General features: G+C 43.8%; 2 protein-coding genes and 1 long non-coding RNA gene across 3 annotated transcripts; 1 reads left to right on the forward strand and 2 right to left on the reverse strand.

Annotated features, from left to right (window-relative positions):
- Positions 1-3,003: 3,003 nt before the first annotated feature.
- Positions 3,004-8,591, reverse strand: cnmd (chondromodulin). The gene is made up of 7 exons (XM_037239779.1): positions 8,509-8,591; positions 8,290-8,415; positions 6,464-6,604; positions 6,245-6,358; positions 6,019-6,172; positions 4,925-5,100; positions 3,004-3,979 (listed from the first exon to the last, which is right to left on the reverse strand). The coding sequence occupies exons 1-7, from the start codon at positions 8,563-8,565 to the stop codon at positions 3,746-3,748; spliced, it is 1,002 nt and encodes a 333-aa protein (XP_037095674.1). The 5' UTR covers positions 8,566-8,591; the 3' UTR covers positions 3,004-3,745.
- On the forward strand, positions 8,362-18,179 carry LOC119115351. Its single transcript, XR_005096132.1, has 3 exons — positions 8,362-8,439; positions 15,225-15,332; positions 17,928-18,179. It is a non-coding gene; the product is annotated as an uncharacterized LOC119115351 (long non-coding RNA).
- Positions 10,538-14,219, reverse strand: si:ch211-199f5.1 (protocadherin-8). Its single transcript, XM_037239778.1, has 3 exons — positions 11,591-14,219; positions 10,982-11,180; positions 10,538-10,911 (listed from the first exon to the last, which is right to left on the reverse strand). Exons 1-3 carry the CDS (start codon positions 14,015-14,017, stop codon positions 10,598-10,600), a joined length of 2,940 nt encoding a protein of 979 aa, XP_037095673.1. The 5' UTR covers positions 14,018-14,219; the 3' UTR covers positions 10,538-10,597.
- Positions 18,180-19,490: the final 1,311 nt, after the last annotated feature.

Below are 19,490 nucleotides of genomic sequence, written 5' to 3' on the forward strand. Positions count from 1 at the left end.
GTTGATTTTAGTGAGGCCTCCATACTGTTGGCGATTCTTCGACTTCAAACTGTGAAACGAAGTTGACGTGCCGACTCGTGATTTCAACCCCCAATATATATCTTGTCCCAGCGTATACGCCATTTACGAAGTACAGATGTATAAAGTACCTCAAGGCAACAATTGTATTTCATGGCTGAGCTATATTGCCTTTATTGCTTGAAGATGACATTGACACTTGGTGCCATCATGCCAAAAAGCTTGCATTCGAAATGTAGAGCATGAGAGAAAATTGAAGGTGGGAGGGAGGGAGAGGCTAATAGGAGTCTCAAGTGGGCTCTCCTGCAGATGTTCAAGAAATACAAAGAGCTGCAAATGTCAGACTCATTGGCTGGACTGCAAGTGGTCACTCAACCATGGGATTAAAAGCATTTAAGCCTTGTATCACCCCCATCTCCTTTTTTTTTATTTTGGACCATTCAGCAGGGAAGGAAATGGAACAATCACTGGTGTTTGGGTGTTTATTGCTGATGTGTGTGTGTGTGTGTGTGTGTTTGTGTGTGTGTGTGTGCGTGTGTGTTTGCCAGCATCTGTGAATATACCACAGTGGTTTCTTGCAGCAAAAAAAAGGAAGCATAATGAGCAAAGCCTAAAAGGGTTTCTGTGTTGTGGTTAAGGTGCAAAATGGTCTGTCACTACTGTTTATTTCATTCATGTCTGGATGTAATGGAAAACATGCAATCAAATGTAGGCCGCCGCGACTAGCAGAGTGCTTCACTTCACACTTCTAATGCCTCCTGGTCAACAGCAGGCATATTTATGGGCAGCTATTGACGTTTTTATACGGACCTCGAGGGAGCGTAGGGGGGCCTTGATTAGAGCGTGCCACAAAATAAATCCCGGACAAGAGGCATTCCGAGTGGCTTTTTAATTCAGTTGTCACAGCGGTGGCGTCCCCCGCCTGCGTTTTCTTGTTTCGCAGTGATGAAAACGCAGGTGGAGGGTTGAGCGAATTCCGCCCGCCACCGCCGCAGACATTTTTTTCTTTTTTTCTCTCTTCGCACACTAGTGGAGGTTTGCAGTGTGGCCGCTGGGCACAGTGGGTCAGTGCTCACAAAGCTCTGTTTGTTTCATGGGCCTGCAGGGCTGCCTGGGTAAGCTCGGCTCCAGAGGGATGCACCGTCTCACACGCTGAGCACGCTCTCTGACGCATTCATCTCCTCTCCTCAATAGGGGTTTATACGTCTCCTCTTATGAGACGGAGAAGGGAAAACAAGACTTTCTGCAAACAGGGCCTCGGGATAACATATTTCACTGTTGTTGCTCCCTCTTTTGTTGGAATGCCATCTTTCAGCGGTTGCTTGTGGTGAAATGGTGGGCTTTTTGTGTGTTGTTGTTGGTTTTGTTCTGTCTTTCTTTGTGCTTTTCATCTTCTTTGTCTTGCGCAGACACACGCTTTTGTCTCGTGCAGCTGGATCAACATATTCCGAGAAGGTGGGAGATAGTGCTCAAATGAAGAAATAGCTGACAGCAAAACGCACCAAAGCTCAGTTGAATTGAACTGAATTGTATGCATAGGGAGAACATGCACATTTTACGTAGCTGAGATTGGCTTCTGATGCTAGTAGCTAGGTAGCCACCACCTGTCAACTTTTTACCAAAATTTGGTATGATTTTTTTTTCAGCTAGTCACACCTAAAACTATCTTGCTGGTTTCATAGAATACTTTAAATTGTCCAAGGTGTATTCTCACCCCAAATCAACCGGGATGGAAAATTAATGAGCACAGCAGTATAGAAAATGAATTTCTGGATCCCCCAATCACCCTGAAATGTTTCATCCGTTTGCGCTGTTTGACAAGAATGAGCCGTAAAGATGTCGACGGCTATGTTAGCTTCTTGCCCAAGTTGCTGGCTGATCAAAATGTTTTGTATCTATTGGATTACGGTACCACCATCTCGTTGGACACGACAATGGAGCGCCCCTAAAACCCGGCATATTTTCAACTCCTTGAACACCTTGAGAATGATACCCTCACATCACTCAAGTCCGAACGACACTGTTGTTGTGGGCGACGGCAATCTGCAGTCCACACATAAGTCAATGATTGAAGGGAAGAGATGTGACACGCAGCGGGATGATTTAGTTTAATGACCATGGCGCTGACAGTGCTGTGATGGAAATTGGACTCCCCCTTGCAAATTTACATCACTGGAGGCTACTTCGGGGGGCTCTTTTGGCGGCTGCCATGCAGAGCGCGAGCCGTCAGGAGGTCCTGGATATGTCACGCTTGTCACCTTCCTTTAAGTGCATGTGCAGACGTGGGAGAAGGATTAATATTATATAGCCTACGGAAGAGCACAGGACGCCTTATCAGCGGAGCAGATGTGATAAGCACCTCTACCCCCATGAAAACCCGCACAAATCTCCCGCAGAAGAGACAAGCATCTCTTTGTGTCGTTTCCTCACACTGCTGAGTTTCAATGCGGTTGTACGTGTTGGCAGATATGATGCAATTTCACATCTGTTGTAGTTTGATGTGCCTGGATCACACTGTGTGAAATCATCCTGATCGCAACACGGCTCCTCTCAATTATTTAGAGAGGTGGCATATGGCTTTGGAGATAGTAATCAGATTTCTTTTGATTTTTTATCCTTGTTCCTTTTTTTTTTTTCTTGGTCACAGCTATTCAGAGTAGCCCAAAAGCTCAAATAACAGCAGCATTATCGGGCCGCTCAGCTTCCGTACCCTCTTTCTCCTTTCATCAGGGTGAAGCAAAGAAAAAGGTTTAATCAAAATGTCACTTTTATAGAAATATTTTCCATCATCGCTACGACACTCATCTCACATTAGTTCACATCAATACAGATGTCAGCATGGGCAAATTGCATTGCCTTCAAACACATTGGGAGCTGTGAATGGAAGATGCGGCAGACCTCGCTGTCACTTCAGTTTTATCGGAGAAGTACGGAGTGGAACCATGGAAACAACATGTGACACATAAAAACACATGAAGGCCAGCCAATACTTAAACGACAATTTATTGCAAATGCTGCAGTCGCAAAAGCGACACGATGTCAGGGGGATAGCTTTTAGCGTGCTGCAATACACATTAAGGCGCCACAATACTTACATATGCTTGCTAATTGTAGACACTGTGTTTGTTAGTGTGAAAGAAAAAAGAACTACTGCTTTTAAAATTGATATTACCAATACTTGTGTTTACCACTGATGAATGCTGAGAGACACTACCGCTAAGCTAAAATGCTAAAGAATAAATAAATGAGGCTAGTTTGTATATCATGGCGTATCACAGCCAAGCTCAATAAAAGTTGCTACATGTAGGCAGAAATCACTGTCAATCAAAGTCTTATGTTATGACATCACTGTAATGTGGACATTTGGTTAATGCAATGATCTGATGATGCTTTGACATCTGTGCTTTTTTGTTTCCATTATTTGCTGAAAACGTTACTGAGCTAAACAAAAAGGCTTCTGTGATTTAGTTGTTTCATAGGTTTAGCCGAGATATTTATTGGCCCATATCAGCGCTAGTGATCAAAAAAGACATGATTGTAAAAATGTCTTTATGCACTTTTATACGAGATTCTTTCTCCGCATTCACACAGTCATGTTATGCTTAACGTGCTATCATTCTTGAAATGTCCCGCTTGCGAGTAGTTCTCTGCTAGTCTAACTTGAAAAGAAAGTGTAGCGGCACACAAGCAGAAAGTTGAGAGACCTTTAGGGTCTTGGGTGCATTGCTTACACGATGCCCAAGATGCGTGCCACCCACCAGCGACACGGCATAATGACTCTGCAAGCTACCTGGCATCCTCTGTAATTGTACGGCCAGGGCCAGTGGCCGCGCAGAGGCTCGCATATTCTCTGACAGTGCGTGTAGCTGCGCTGGCATTCGGCGCAGCAGATCCCCTGGTGGTCCAGCATGGAGTCAAAGGTCATGGCGCCTCCCTCGTCGGTCCCTGTGCCTCCTCCGCGCTGCAAGTTTTTCAAGCAGTGTTACTTTTGATGAGCGATCTTTTTTAAAATTCATGCTCATTTGCAATTTAGATGGTCTGAAAATAGGAAAAAAAAAGTCCAAAGCGCTCATCCGGCCAAACATGTGACTGGGGTTCTCTTAGGCAATATGAATTTTTATAAGCAATGGGAGTTTTTGCATCACTTTTATAAGTTTAACAACTTGTGGTGGCAGCTGTTGCCCGGGTGACCTACAGTTTGGGCCGGTACACATTCACTGTGACATGCTAAACACTTATTTGTGAACACTCTTTCACACTTTGTCCTTTTAGAGAAGGGAAACATCTCAAACATGCTGGATAGTGACCCTTGAGGTCCGGAGCTTGACACTTGTGATCAATAGTATCTGTTTGACCATCATTGTGTCCTATTCATCCATCCGTCCGTCCGTCCGTCCGTCCATCCATCCATCCATCCATCCATCCATCCATCCATCCATCCATCCATCCATCCATCCATCCATCCATCCATCCATCCATCCATCCATCCATCCATCCATCCATCCATCCATCCACCCACCCACCCATCCATCCATCCATCCATCCATCCATCCATCCATCCATCCATCCACCCATCCACCCACCCAACCCCATCCATCCATCCATCCATCCATCCATCCATCCATCCATCCATCCATCCATCCATCCATCCATCCATCCATCCATCCATCCATCCAATTTCATTTTTCTGTTATGGGAACTCGACCGTTTCTTTTCCAACATTCATTGTAACAGGGCCAGACGAATGCAAAGCAGTCGTGTGTGAAATTGTTGACAAAACAGCAAAGTTTCAAGGGTTGTTGTTGCTTTCAAGGGTTTCTGCAGAGCTCCGTAAACGCCTCTTGACGGCTCATATAAAATTCAACAGCTTTGAAGCCTGGTTTCGAGCACAACGCGCTCTACTCACATGATAGGGATTCTCTGGGTTGAATCCCGATCCCACATCTGACTGAAGCTCCTCCTCCCCTCCATCTTTTCCCAACCTGGAGGAGTCCTCCTTTGCCGTCACCTCCAACACCTCCACACGGGACTGCCGCTTGGCCCGTTGTGAGTCCCTCCTCCTCCTCTTCCCCCTTACCCCATCTGTCAGGGCAGCCACAAGAGGCGAAAGTATTGGGTCAGCATTCGCAGAGATGCCCACCGTGTCCTCCCAAGTGCAATCCTACATGGGCCCCAACCTCCTCAGACGTGGTGAATTATTCAATTAGCAGCAGTGATATGAAGTGGCCTTGCATATTTTATGACTATCCTTTTTTTTCCCTACACGCAATACATCCACCTTTGTCGTCGTGTGTGTTCACGTGTTTCACTCTAACTGGCACAAGTGTGTCGACAAACCGTAGACAGTTTTCAATAGCGAACCGTCAACTACTCATACATTATAATTATTCCTGGTTGACATTAGCTAGAGGTGATCAGGAATAGGAAGTGCAAATGACTACTAAAACATTCTATAAGGATTAAAGAAGGGAATGAAGAGCCAGATTTAATCACATTGGCCCCTAGATGTTCTGCTGAAATTTGTCCTATTTTGGTGAAAAAGATGAAAAGTTATTTTGTTGTAGACTTGATTTCTCAACAGTAAAGACTCTGCCAGTCTGTTTGCCCGGTGAGCTCCATTATTGATTTTATTTGCTGGGTTGTTACCTTCTATTTTTTGTTTGATTGGCTTGACTCAGCGGGTATTAAACAACTTGATGAAAGGAATTTAAATTGAATCTTGTGTAATTGTTCTTCTGCATCAATTGTGTTTTGTCAAGTATTGAGTGACTATATAGATTTCTGTGTTAGCTTCTTACACGATCCAACAAATATCACAAACTGGAGTGTGGTCTAACTTCAATGCCAAATAAAATGACGATCTTGTGGGACACATCCCTCACACGGGCTTCCACTGGGATGAACTATGAAAGACTTTTGAAATAGACCAAAGCTGGCCAATATCAACTCAGTTCTTCCCCAGACTTTGGAATGCTGTGAGTCACTTTATGAAAAGCAAACCTTTGGGGATAAGTGGTTGGAGCCAGTAAATAGGTAGCTCTCCACACAGAGCCAGAATCTTGGGGCTCAAGAAAGCGATGTCCTTGATCGGCTGCTCGGAAGAAACCCAGATGAGGAACTCTTCGTCAAACCTCACAGGCATGTCTTCGTCAGTCTGCCAGGAGAAGCAGAAGAACTCAGAAAAAGTGGAAATTGTGACATTCAAGAGAGGCCAGTGTGCATATACCGGGTCAGACATCAGTGAGTCTTTGTTGTGAGCTCCCAGGCGAGGTAGGTTGCCTTTGATTTGGGATTTTATATAACACTTGTCTCCCCCGAAGAATCGGATTGCAGTTATTCCCTGCGCCAAATCACAGAGATGCCATGTTTACACTCACAGCTTTGCGAAAACACACAGACTGAACGTCGGCTCGACCTTTTTTGCGACGGGGGCAAAGTCACTCACGCTTTGAAAGTCCCGGATCTCCACGGCTTCCTCGTCTCCGCTGCCCGTTTTGAACATTTCCACGTTGTCGTCGGAATCGATTTCCACGGAGCCCTCCCTCACCTCCCCGTTGATGTTCATGCTGTAATGAGCGCTGTACACCTGCAAGCGTTCAACGCGGGACGTTAAATGAGTCATTAGTGGAGTGGGAAGCGCTGGAAGTGCAACGGGGCTCGGGGAAACAAGTGCAATGCTGCTTTTGCTTTCCTCGTGTTGGCTCGCATTCGAGAAGTCCTGTGTGCTTTGTGCTCAGCAGGAGCCGAGCCAGGGGGCGCTGTGAAGGGGGTGGCAAGAGGGGCGATGGGTAGCCTGCTGATCTTTGCTTTCCAGGTGAGTTCATTACGATGCGAGTCAACATAGAAATATGCGGTGGGCTCGCAAGCATTTGATGTGCTTTGACAAACATATTTCAAAATGCACGTTTTACATTTGCATTAAGGTGATTGACAGGTGGTCCTCATTATTCTTTTTCTTTATATAACAACGATGCATTGAGCAAAATTCGATTGTTTTACATTGTTATACTGGGACGCGCACTTCACTACTAAAACAGCTTCAGATGACTACAAAAGTGTTGTAGTGTCTTTCTAGCACCATCTGTCACTATGGAAATTCATCTATCTGTGAATTACCCAATTAATTTGGAATGTGGAATTTGGGCAAAGTTTGAGTTTTGGAACTTGGCTAAAATGGCTGCTTTAAACCAAAATGGCCGACCTCTCGTTCATTTTCGGACTACTTGAAATGATCTATGTTTGATCTAGTTTTGATTTTGATTATGTGTGATTTAGGTTCAAACACAAGGATTCTAAAAGTGCCTGCGCACTGCCTGGATCCCTAAAAAGCCTTTTATTAACTCATCATGTCATCATACCTTACAACTTGCATCAATGCAGTGGCAAAGAGTGTGTTGCCACCACTTGAGGCAAGTGGTGAACTTGGGCCCCCCAACAAAAGGACCTGCAGCATGAGTCTCGTCTCATTTTCCCAGCTTTTTGTGACACTGTACTTCATCTAGTTTTTAGCATAGTTGAAGTGAGTCAAAACCTATTTGGCCTGTGCATTGCTTTGTCTATTCACATACTTTCATAACGCCAATGGCATCTCAGATGGAAAAATATGCGGCGTTGGATTCTGCCATGACTCTTGACCAAATACTCTAAGCGATGGCAAGTGTAAAACTATCTTTTTTTTTTAAGATAAATATTTCTTATTTCTCCTAAAAAATAGTTTAATTCAAAAAATAGTGGTGGAATTTAGTTTCGTTTTATTTTGTCAAATAAATATTTAATTTGTAATATTTTCCCTTAAAATGACCTTGAGCAATATCTGAATTTGCATGTCCTCATTTTATATTTTTGCCTCGTTGACAATCATGCTTTAATTTAAAAAAATCAGATTACTGAGTAGTTTTTATCACCGGATGCCTACTTATTTTTACTCAAATGATTACTTACTACTTGAATACAATTTGTAGCTACGCATAGGCTACGGTTGGACGTTTTCTGCTTTCGGCATATTTTAAAGCTTTGATTTGATTGAACCAAGGCATCTCTCACATTCCAATTGTCCAAAATGAGGTTACACCGATTAATTGCTTTCTTGTTTTCTATTTAATCACTTTGCCTGTCACTGTACATGGTTGGCAAAGATAGAGCATAGAATATTTATGAATAAGTAATTTGTGAACCGATTTAGTAAAACTGGAAATAAGCGATGCCTTCAAAGTTGAGTTTTGGGTCTTTGCTGAGATTTGTCATTATTAAAATCACATAGCGGACACTTACATTCCTTTCGTTTTCCTTCCTCAGAAGGAGAGCAGCCATGGAGGCGCAGAGCATCAACACGGCACCGACGGAGAGAGCCACAGCGCCATATCTCAGCAGCCCAGCGGTCCCCGAGGGAGTTTTGACCTTTGCGGATTTCAAAAGACCCAAGTAAGACGCATCAGTCAGAGCCTTACATCTGCGGTGTAATATAAATCGAAAGGCTACACTTTGTCTTACCCGATGCGCGAAAGGCTCAAAAGCACAACTTGGTTGAGTTTTTGGGTGTCCTTCCATTGTCGCCCTGCCCTGCCTCTCGTCTTCCCTGAAAACTCTCCCACTGAGACTCCCGTTGTGGCCCGAGGTTCATTTTCACAGGTCAGTGTGAATGACGTGCAGAGGAATTTTTTCCCTCTTGATGTTACCTGTGGGCGTGTCGTGCAGTCGTGCCAAACTAAAACCACTTTTATTTCAAAAGTCTGAACTGAGTGATAAGTGTCATCAACTGCAGAGGCGGAAAGCTTGTTTCAGTTTGTGTGCTCCAGTGTGATTAATGCCGCCTTTATCCTCTTAATAGTTTAATGAGCTCTGTGATCCGCAGCACTGCATCGTAGCGTCAGCACGCACAATCAAACACGAGCGCAGGGCTTAATTCATTAAGGTTGCGCTTGGAAAGCCAACTCGGCGGTCGGGGCCAGTCACATGATCTCACTCACGCTACAAATGGAAAAGAACGAGGGGGGGGGGGGGGGAACAAACAGGGTAAGAGAGTCAAATATGCAGTGCTGCTGTTGCTTGGAAACAGATTGAACCTCATTTTCTGGATAATTGGTATGCTGGAAGGCAATCAGAAAGGTGATGGAGTTATTTGACCTTTGAAAAAAAAATATGCAATTGTGAAGCGCATTTGATCAACAACGCAGTATTTGCATGCAAATTGAAGGCAGCACACGGAATGACTACGACACTGTCTTATGCACGTTATCAGTTTAGCACAAGACCACATTTAGGAGCCAGATGAGGTTATTTAGCCAATTCTCACATTCGTTTTATGAGCTTTCATGCAAAAAGTAATGAACTGTAATGGTTGAGAAATGAGCATATTGAAAATAAATAAATGAATGAATAATGACAAGAATAACACATTACGGCATTTGTCATTATTCATCACTTGAGAATTTAGTTGGACTTGGGCAAAAACTATGTGTTCAGAAGAACTATTTAATTTTCTTCAGTTTTTAATCTGCATTAAAGTTTTGGCAAATTATAGTAGTTTTGCAGTGAATTATATTTTGGGGAGCTGTATTGATTGTGAAATTAGCATATTTTAAGTGTTTGGGTTTCTGTTGTTACACAATGTCAAAATGAAATGAATAAATGTATAAACACACATCTTTTAGCAGTTTGGGAAAGTTTTTAGTCGTTTCAGTCGACATTTTGGGCACAGCAGGTCTGAATATTGATGAGATTATTCAGATGAATCTATTTTCAAGATCATTTGGTTGCATTTTGTATAGAAAGTGCGATGATTGGATTTTAAGGGGTTGGTTTTTTTGTCAGTGAATAGTTTCATATGGAGATAAAAAACGTTTACATCCATGGCAATCTATAATTTTTTGTCATTTACATTCATGAAAATAAATTAGTAAGTGAATCGATTAATAAATACATATAAATAATGCCCATATTTTCAGATGAGCAGTTAGTAGGATTTTGTACCAAATGTAGTATTACTTATTTAAATCCTATATAGCATTACAGCATTTATGTGAAATCTTATGCGTTGTCAATAAAAGAGATTTTGGACCAGTGAGACTCTATGGCAATAATAACAGAAGAAATACATATTTTCAATTGAAATGTGATTACTTTTACCAAAGTGGGGTGGCCATTTTGGAGCCTTTTTGACCAAATTAAATGATCAGCTATATATATTATTTTTTTAAGTATTGATCATATCGTGCAATTCCAGAAAAGATGCCGGTATTGACTTGTAACACAAACATTCATCTTTCATTTTTTTATTTGTGCAACAACGTGACCAAGAAAAAAAACACACCACTAACAATGTTCATATTGATTGTTTTTCACAGCAGAAGAGCCCCTTGATGCCCCATGTCCCCTTTTAAATAACACATGCTCTTGAAAAGTCATAATAAAAGTCCTTATCATTTACACTGAAGCCTTATGAAAAATATATTATTAATGTACAAAATTTTGCATATTCCACATGATCTCACACGTTAAGATAGGCCAACAGACAAATGACATACAACCAATCACAACACACAGTCGAGTCAGTTACAATGTAGTGTACAATGGAATGTTTTTAAGAGTTTGTGTACTCTGGAATGGAGATCTCGTCAGTTTCCTGTATTCTGGCAGGTGTGGGCGGGCCGACGAGAATATAATCAAACTCCTGGTGTTGAACTTTTTCGTACACGCTTTGCAGGCCGTTGCCTTTGGGCACGTGCGATGGATAGTAGTGTTCCCTCCTGGTGTCCCGAGGAAGCGAAGCCGTCTTGGAGAAAGTCGTCAGGTTGGACCCGGAGGCCACGCTGGTATTGGGCCTGGTGGCCGACGGGCTCCAGCATCTGTCCGAGTGGCCCAGCACTTTGCACTCGCTCGTGCACGCCCACAGAGCTGCGGAGGAGAACGACATTCATTGTTTGACCTCGATGCGAGATAATTGCCACGACGCCGTGATGCTCACCGTTTGTGGGGGGCGAGTCTTTTTTGTGCACGTCCCCGCTTATGTCGGAATCGCTGTCGTTAAAGTCGCTGTCCCCTTTGCCGCTGTCCTTGCCGCTGATGTGAGGGTCCCTCGCTGAGATTGTTGTGAACGAATTACCCTTCCATATTGTTATTGGTCTGACGGCTTCCTTGCCGTAGCCGGGCAGAGTGGAATAGCCCTGAAAGTCACAGAAGAGAGGAAATGAGCCGAGGTAAAAGGCAAGACACACTTTCATTATGTCCACAATCCAATGATTCAACCAGTGTTGACCTCTACGCTGTTGAGGTGGTCTATCTCGGCTGGGAGCGCCTTTGACTGGTCCCCAGCCAATCACAATCAGACATGGAGGCAGACACTCAAATTATCAGTGATCCATGAATGCATTTTCTACACAGTCTTTCTTGTTCAGGGTCGAGCAGAGTAGGCACAACGCTTCACCCAGGCGAAAAGCGGCCTCCACCCTTGACTGGTCACCAGTCAGCCACAGGGCTCGTATAGCAACCGACACGCATTCAAACCATTAGAGTTCCCTGCACTGAAGTTATCCAAATGTGCCAACAGACTATTCGCATCCCATGACTGACTTACCTTTAATTTGCCCTCCATGACCCTGTTGTTGGGCTCAAAGACGCCCGCCGCCTGGTGCCCGTCCTCGCAGGTCATCTCGGCCACATTGCTGGCGGCCACGGGCGGCTGCTCTTGGAAGGTGTGCGGCTCAAAGGCTGTGCCCATGTGACCGACGATCAGCTTGTCCACGCGTCCGCTCTCCACACTCTCGGCCTTTTTGGGTGCCTCCTCCCTGTCATCGTAGCCCTCCCTCGTCTCTTTCCTGCGTCGGCTGCAAATGGTTGTGATGAGAATGATAGCTAGCAGGAGGAGGGAGCAGCTCCCCGCCAGGATGATAATGACGGCCACGGACGTGTCCCACTCAAATAGATACTCGTCGCCGTCCTGAGCGGATGAGGGCACGCTGGGGACTGTGCCCTCGATGAAATTGAAGTGTATGATCGCACTGGAGGTCAGAGAAGGAGAGCCGTTGTCGCTGACTGACACCACCACTTTGACATTGTCCGTGAGGTCGTACGTCAACTGTCGGCTCACGTGCACCTTCCCTGTGTCTTTGTCTACTGAGAAACCCAGCAGCCCCCCTTCTGTGATTTTGTAGGACAGCTGCGCGTTCAGGCCCTCGTCTGCGTCCGTGGCCTTTATCTGCGTAACCACGTAACCCGCAGGGGCGTCTTTAGGCAGAAAGACATCCGCAGAGCCTTTGTAAAGAGGCGGTTCGATAATAGAAGGCTCGTTGTCGTTCTGATCGACTATTTTCAAACGGATGACGGCCGTGCTCTGCAGCTGCGGGGAGCCGCCGTCGCTGGCTTGGACGTGCACGTCCAACTGCCTCATGACCTCGTAGTTGAAACTTCGCAGGGCGTAGATGGACCCTGACACCGAATTGAGCGAGACAAAGGTGTTCACGGGGGACCCCATAATCAGACTGTCCACGAGTCTGTAGGTAATTTTGCCGTTGTAGGCCAAATCGGCATCTGTGGCCTCCACGGTGGCGAGGTAGGCTCCGGGGGCGTTGTTCTCCGCCACCGACACCTCGTACACGGGCTTGGTGAAGTGGGGCGCATTGTCGTTCTCGTCGCTGATTCGGATGGTGTACTGGGTGATCTTTCTGAGAGGGGGTGACCCGAAATCCTCGGCCATGACTGTGAGGTTGTACTCGCTGATCCTTTCGCGGTCTAAGGGGGCCGCTGTCACTATCATGTAGCTGTCCTCATAGGCTTGCCGTAGTTTGAAGTGGTCGTGACCGTAGAGGGTGCAGTGGACTTGGCTGTTGACCCCAGAGTCCCGGTCCGAGGTTGTGACCAAGGCCACCAGGCTGTCCTTTTCCGCTGCCTCACTTATGTGTGCTGTGCCTGTGGTGATAGAGGTCATGGGGGTGATGCTGATGCCTGGTGCGTTGTCATTGACGTCGCTCACGTGAATGACGATTTTGCAAACCGAGGGCGTCGGGTTGGGGCCCAGGTCGGTGGCTTGCACGTCCAGCTCGTACGTACGCTTGTCCTCAAAGTCCACCGGGCTCCTGAGGGTCAGGCGGCCCGATTTGCTATCCACGTGGAAAAGATCCCGGATCTCGTGAGAAACCTGTTTTCCGAAACCGTAGACAACCTCGCCATTCGGACCTTCGTCAGCGTCTACCGCGTTCAGGTCCAGGATCACGCTGCCGACCGGTGCGTCCTCTGGCAAACTCACCGAGAAACTATTTTGATCAAAAACCGGACTGTTGTCGTTAAAGTCCGTCACTCGGACGGTTATCTTGGTCAAACCGGACCTGGATGGGTTCCCGCCGTCTGTGGCCGTCAGATCCAAAGGGAGCGATGCCTGTTTCTCCCTGTCAAGCTCCTTCATTAAGACCAATTCTGCATATTTAACCCCATCTGCTCTCAGGAGCACATCAATGGTGAAGTGACTGTTGACAGAAATCTGATAGCTTTGGATGTAGTTGGAGCCCACGTCCGCGTCCACGGCCGGGTCCAAAGGAATATGAGAGCCCACGGCTGCGTTTTCCGAAATCTCCACCACAGACTCGGCGCTGGGAAACTCCGGAGAGTTGTCATTGATGTCTTTTACCTCCACCTCGACGTGGATCAATCTGTAGCGCTCTTTGGAAAAATTCACCACATCAAAAGTGACGAGACACTGTGGAGTGTGTCGGCACATTCTTTCCCGGTCCATCCGTTCCCCGACGCTCAGTTGCCCGTCGCTCTCCCTCACCCGAATGAACGAGTCATTAAACTGCCTCATCATTCGAAAATTGGTCCTGGAGGAGTGGGGCGGGTTCAAGGACATGTCCTTGGCCAGGTTTCCGATCACCGTGCCCGCCGGCTCCTCCTCATTGCACTGGTAGCGGATCGTATTCCCCTCGGTCCGAGCCAGAGAGGCGCAGAAAAACGGATGAAAGGAGAGCACAAATATCCACCAGTGGTAATGAGTAGACCTAATAAATTGCATGTTGATAGTATCCACCGGGACAGCAGAGTGAGAAATCCGTTCAGCTCTGGAGCGAACTCGCTGCGCACCGACACTGAGAGCTGCGAGCGGGCTGCGGGGAGAAAGTTACTTTGCGCCTTTACGCACACGCAGCAGCCAGTCACGGACACGCGTGTCGACGCGTCCCCGACACCTCCAGATTCTGCACTGGCGGGGTTTCGAGCGCACGTCGTGCTAATAAGACCAAGTGTGGCCAATCCGCGTCTTTAGAATTATATATTTATATCGAAGAAACGCACACATGCGAGCCTGTTGTTGGGGCGCATGAAGGCAATTTGAAGACGTGCATAATCATAATGCACCGCTTTGTGATAGTTTCGAGCGCTGTTTATCGCCTAGTTGCAGCTTTTATTTACTGGAGGAAAAGCACATTTCTTCTCTCTTTTGATGTGCACTTATTGTATTTTTCACCCGTCGGTGTGAGCGTGTGTGCCTTTTTGCGGGTGCGCGCAAAAACCATTAATTTAGCTGGTGTTGCCTTTTTTCTCTCTTTAAAAACACACACAACAATTGCACGGCTCTCTCAAATTAAAACGTTATCTGCAGATTTGACTAAAATGACAAAAGAGAAGAAATCAATGGTGAGCTATTGTGCTGGTCAATATATTGCAGCGTATCATCAACCATCCCAGATTAAAAAAAGAGGGGGAAATGGGAAAAAGGAGAAATACATTTGCAAATGCACATTCGTCCATTTATGGAAGGGACAATTAAATGTAGTTATACAGAAGTATGCAAGACTTTTGGCTTCATAAAAGCAATTTATTTACATTCGCTTTCATTATGTTTTTAGATTTTACAATAGAGTGCTATTTTTCTTTATGAAAAATATGCAACAAAGACATTTTGCTGTGTGGCTGGGAAGAATTAATGGCATGTCAATTTATTTCAGCGGAGAAAATTGAAATTGAAAACGCTTGGGTTGATTGCAATGTCAACACAATCTGTATGCTAAATTTATTTTCTGTTTTCTTATAGTTCTGTTTTATTGAGCAGTTTGCTGAGTGAGTTTGTCTGACCTCTAACTCTAACTTTATATGCTACGTCGAGCAGTGGAGTCCACTGTCACTTGGTTGTCATGGAAACAGCATAGTGGGCAGGGTTGGACGTTTGTGATGTAAATATTTGACTGATGAGCAATCTAAATATCTTTTTTTTTTCTTTTCAGATTTTTCCAGAGGAGTGGGCAGCAAGAAAACTGAGTGCTGCAGCCAAGTGGAGACTGTGGACTATAGTACCGCGACATTGAGACCTTATACAAAGCCACATCGTAATGGTGCGTCTATTTCTGTCATTTTTGTCTGCCACCCAAATAATAATTTAGCACAAAAAACATCCGCTCAGGTTCTAGTTTCTGGTTTTATGACAGCAGTACAATAATAAGTAAGATTTAAAAACGTAAATTTAATGGACATGTGCAGTTCCTTCTGGTGCATACATCTTGCCCACCAGAGACATAGACACACGTGAAAAAGAGTTTCACAAATGATTCAACAAGGTGGAGCAATATTAGTCATTTTTCACAAAGCATAAAGAATGTATGCCCATCCTACCGATTTGTTGTCTGTCGACAAGTGTTGCGCCATCGTTTGTGTTGAAATCTCTTTTGCTTAAGGGTTATAGTGTAATTAGGACACCGTGACACCAGTCTTCTTAGTTAGCCTGTCAATGGCATTTTGTATTGTCTGTTAGCATTAAGCTAAACAGTCTGTCTTAAGTATGTGGTGCTTTTTATACCTTGTACATAGGGCAATGCTAATAGTAACAAATAGTTTAGCCTTTTACTTACATAAGAAGTGGTCATAAATTGGATACACAAGCTCATGTTTGCCAGTATACACCATCATAATTGGGGAAATTCTTTTTCACTCTACCTCCTCCGTGTTTTTTTTTGCTTTATTCTTTACTTTTTGACACAGAGATGAATTGAAAGAAGTGACAAATGCAAAGCCTAATCATTTTTTCCCTTTGCTTATTTGCCGCCCATTTCTATTCAAGCATCTTTATTTTCCCCATGTCAAATTTTTTTGTCTGCTATACATCTTAATGAAAAGATGTTGAAGATGACAGATTGTGTCCATTTGGCTGCGAGTGATCTGCCATCAGTCACGGCGTGTGCACACTCACCACGTAAGACAAAGACTTTGACAATAATGAAGTGAAACGTCGGGAAAAGCCCACAGAGGCACAGTGAAGTGGAAGAGGATGCAGCTGACAGCGGTGTTGGAGCCGCGTTACCCTCGCAATCTTCATGTTCCTCAAAGAAAATAGCACACTGGGAATAAAATGTTTTGAAATGGCAATTCACAGTAGCACAGAAATGTCATCAATTTAACAGCAGCCTGAGCTACAGAGGCTTCTGATGTAAAGATTTTTTTTTTTTAAAACTGTTATTCTTGGACAGCAAATGAATCAACAGCGCCTCTGCTGGCTGCATCCGAGTAATGCGCTCTATTTTGGCTCATTTGCACGATTAACCAACAATCAACCGCACACAAACAGCTGAGTTCTGAACTATTAACCAATTACACCTCTAACTCATTTTAACACTTTGTACATTTGGCTTTCAATTTCCCTAAATGAATTGCTTGCTTTTTGTGCCTATAAAGGGTTTTACCTGACTCGATTAGAAATTTCCCAGAGCGGGTTGCCACCTATGGTCAGATAATATGAATATGTCACCATTTGCACTTTTTGTTTCTTATTTAACCTTTATTTACCCAGGCAAACAATTAAGAACAAGTTCTTATTTACAACTGCGGCCTGACCCAAAGAACAATGGCTCTTTGAGGGGTGTGGGGGATGGAGTGCTAAAAAAATTAATAAATACATAAAACAAGGTTATATAAATACACAATCAAAAATAAAAAAAACATCAGAAAACTGTACAGGCAGTGTGTTAAGTAACATTTATAACCTTCATATAAGTATAAAATTAAGTCACAGTTTAATGCCAATACATATTAAAATTAACTGTCACACACATGTAAAAAGATAATGTGTACATTTACTTTAACTGCTTTGAATAAGAATACGCTTACAATACAATACACCTTTATTTATAAAGCGCTTTCGCAACAACCGTAGCTGTAACAAAGCAAGAAAAACATGTGGGAAAAACTTTCTGGAACACTATAGAAAAACCAAGAGTTGTGTTTTTTTGTTCTTTTCTTGCCAGAACGAGGAGAGCTCTTACAGAGGTCAGGCGTACAAGGTCTCCTGACCTGTACAACACTTGAAAAGAAGCCTTGCTTATATCACTTATTAACAATTGGAAGGGCGCTTACAAGAATAAACTTCAGCCATGGACAACATGCTGCTACTAAAGACAAAATCATGATTTGAGTACATGTGGCATGGGTTGAATTTCAAATCAGCCAAGGTTTTTACTGTACGCGTGATGCTAACTTGTGTACACCGTTAAAACGAGTTTGTGATTAAGATCTTGAGCAAAAGTTAATTAATTTGTCCATATGGAAGCCTCACACTAAATTTGATCAAAATCTGTTCAAAGTGATTGTGGTAAACAATCGTGCGCACCACCTGCAAAAAGGCAACTTTATATATTAAATATTTATCATTGGGCGAACGTGAAGAGATGCTGCCATCTTTCATACTGAGCGTATTTCCTCGGTAGCACGAATTGAGGAACTGTGTTGCACAAGCTTCAAATTCTCACCCTCAAACACTCTCCTTCCACAGCAGTTGATCCTCAAATGAATTACTCTTTGTCTGATTGAACAAGACAGGTCCAAAGGGTGAGTGAATCTGTTAAAACCTGACAACACATCCTTTGACATCATTGTCATGTTTTGATAAGTGGCTATTAAATCAACTCATTTTGTTTTGTTTTGCTGTTTGACCATCACAGATGTCCTTCTTCCGGAATGGGCTGCAAGGTGGACTGTCCTTGCTTCATTCTCTTGGAACACACAATAAAGACTGCAGCCCACAGGCTTAACTGCTGTAAGGTAAAAGAAATACAATTCATTTATTTTTCAAAAAAGAATACATTTAAAGCACATACTGCAGGTTAGACGTATTTCTTTCACTCTTGTGTTAGCCTGTTTCTGTTGTTAGTTGGGGGTGGGGGGCGCAAACCAAATTCCAGACTGTTGGAAAACACAAGAAAAAAAGTCGAAGAAGTATCGTAGAAAACAAATTTGAAGAAGCTATCCAAACAAGCCACTTCATCTGAAATCTGAATTTAAATTTAGCTTCCTGTATGCATATTACTACTTTCAAATTGTTAACAGTTGAGCTACTCCCTTACCAAAAAAATCCTACCTAGCATTCCCTCCATCCGTCTGTCAGTCCACCCATCTGTCCGTCCATCTGTCTGTCGCGAACATGCAAATTTGTTAGAATGCAAGACAACATAAGAACAACATATAGGAAGGCAAACAAAGATTCAAACCCTGAACCAGAAATCCAAGGCAGCCGTGCTCGCCACTATCCCACGGTGCCGCCACCTGTCATTCCATACATTAAAAACGATTCCTGTGTAAGCAACCTGTGATAGCAAGCCCTCAATGTAATGTACTTTTAATGAAGTAAATAAAAGAGCAGAGTGCATCGCGGCTGCTTCATTAAACAGGCCGATAAACACTCACTGCTTGTTTCACCAGCATTTATATGCGTACGTTACGTAGGCTGATTTTTACTTTAATGAGAACAGAGGTGATTATAGTTTCGGCGTAGGCGATCTTTTTCTTTGGATTACATGGAACCGGGTCAAACGGCGCCGCCTCTCGATGGATTATCACACAACAATAGAGCATTATTTTCTGTAGTTGTGTGTGAATCTTTGCTTACTGCATTGTTGTTTTAGAATGGAAAGAAACTATTTAGCAGATGGTGAGGTAAAAAAAAAAAATGCAGTCTTTGGCCTGAGCCTCATTTGCATATTTCGTTTTGGACTCTCTTGTCTTGCCATCTGAAATGCAGATGTAGAGTATTTTCTGCGTGATGTTCAAGATGAATTGTGACTCAGTCTGACAGAAGCGATCATTACAGTGTGGGGAGCAAACACTTTACATAAATCATTCATCAAGTGAATGACTTTTTTCTTACTTTCTGTCTGCCACGTTCTACATTACACTTCATTATGACCATTGAAGCATTTATCCAAATGTTGAAATGGTTCCCGGTGGTAGAGCGATCCATCATCAAATTAAAACATGACACAAATGAAAAGAAAAATCTACCAGGACTTGCAATGATTGTTTTTATTTAATTGCACTATTCGTGGCACTTTCTTTGAAAGTTTGTCATATTACAACGCATCGCCGAGCTAAGTAGGAAGCTAAGCGGTTAAATGGAAAATATAGGCGAATTAAAAAAAAAAAAGAGGAAAAAAATCTCTCAAATTTACAGTTGGCCCACAGACACAATTCCACGTTTAATGGGATTGTAAATGCATTCCGTTTCAAGA

The sequence above is a fragment of the Syngnathus acus genome, chromosome 21 (assembly GCF_901709675.1).
Source record: "Syngnathus acus chromosome 21, fSynAcu1.2, whole genome shotgun sequence".
Lineage (NCBI taxonomy): Eukaryota > Metazoa > Chordata > Actinopteri > Syngnathiformes > Syngnathidae > Syngnathus > Syngnathus acus.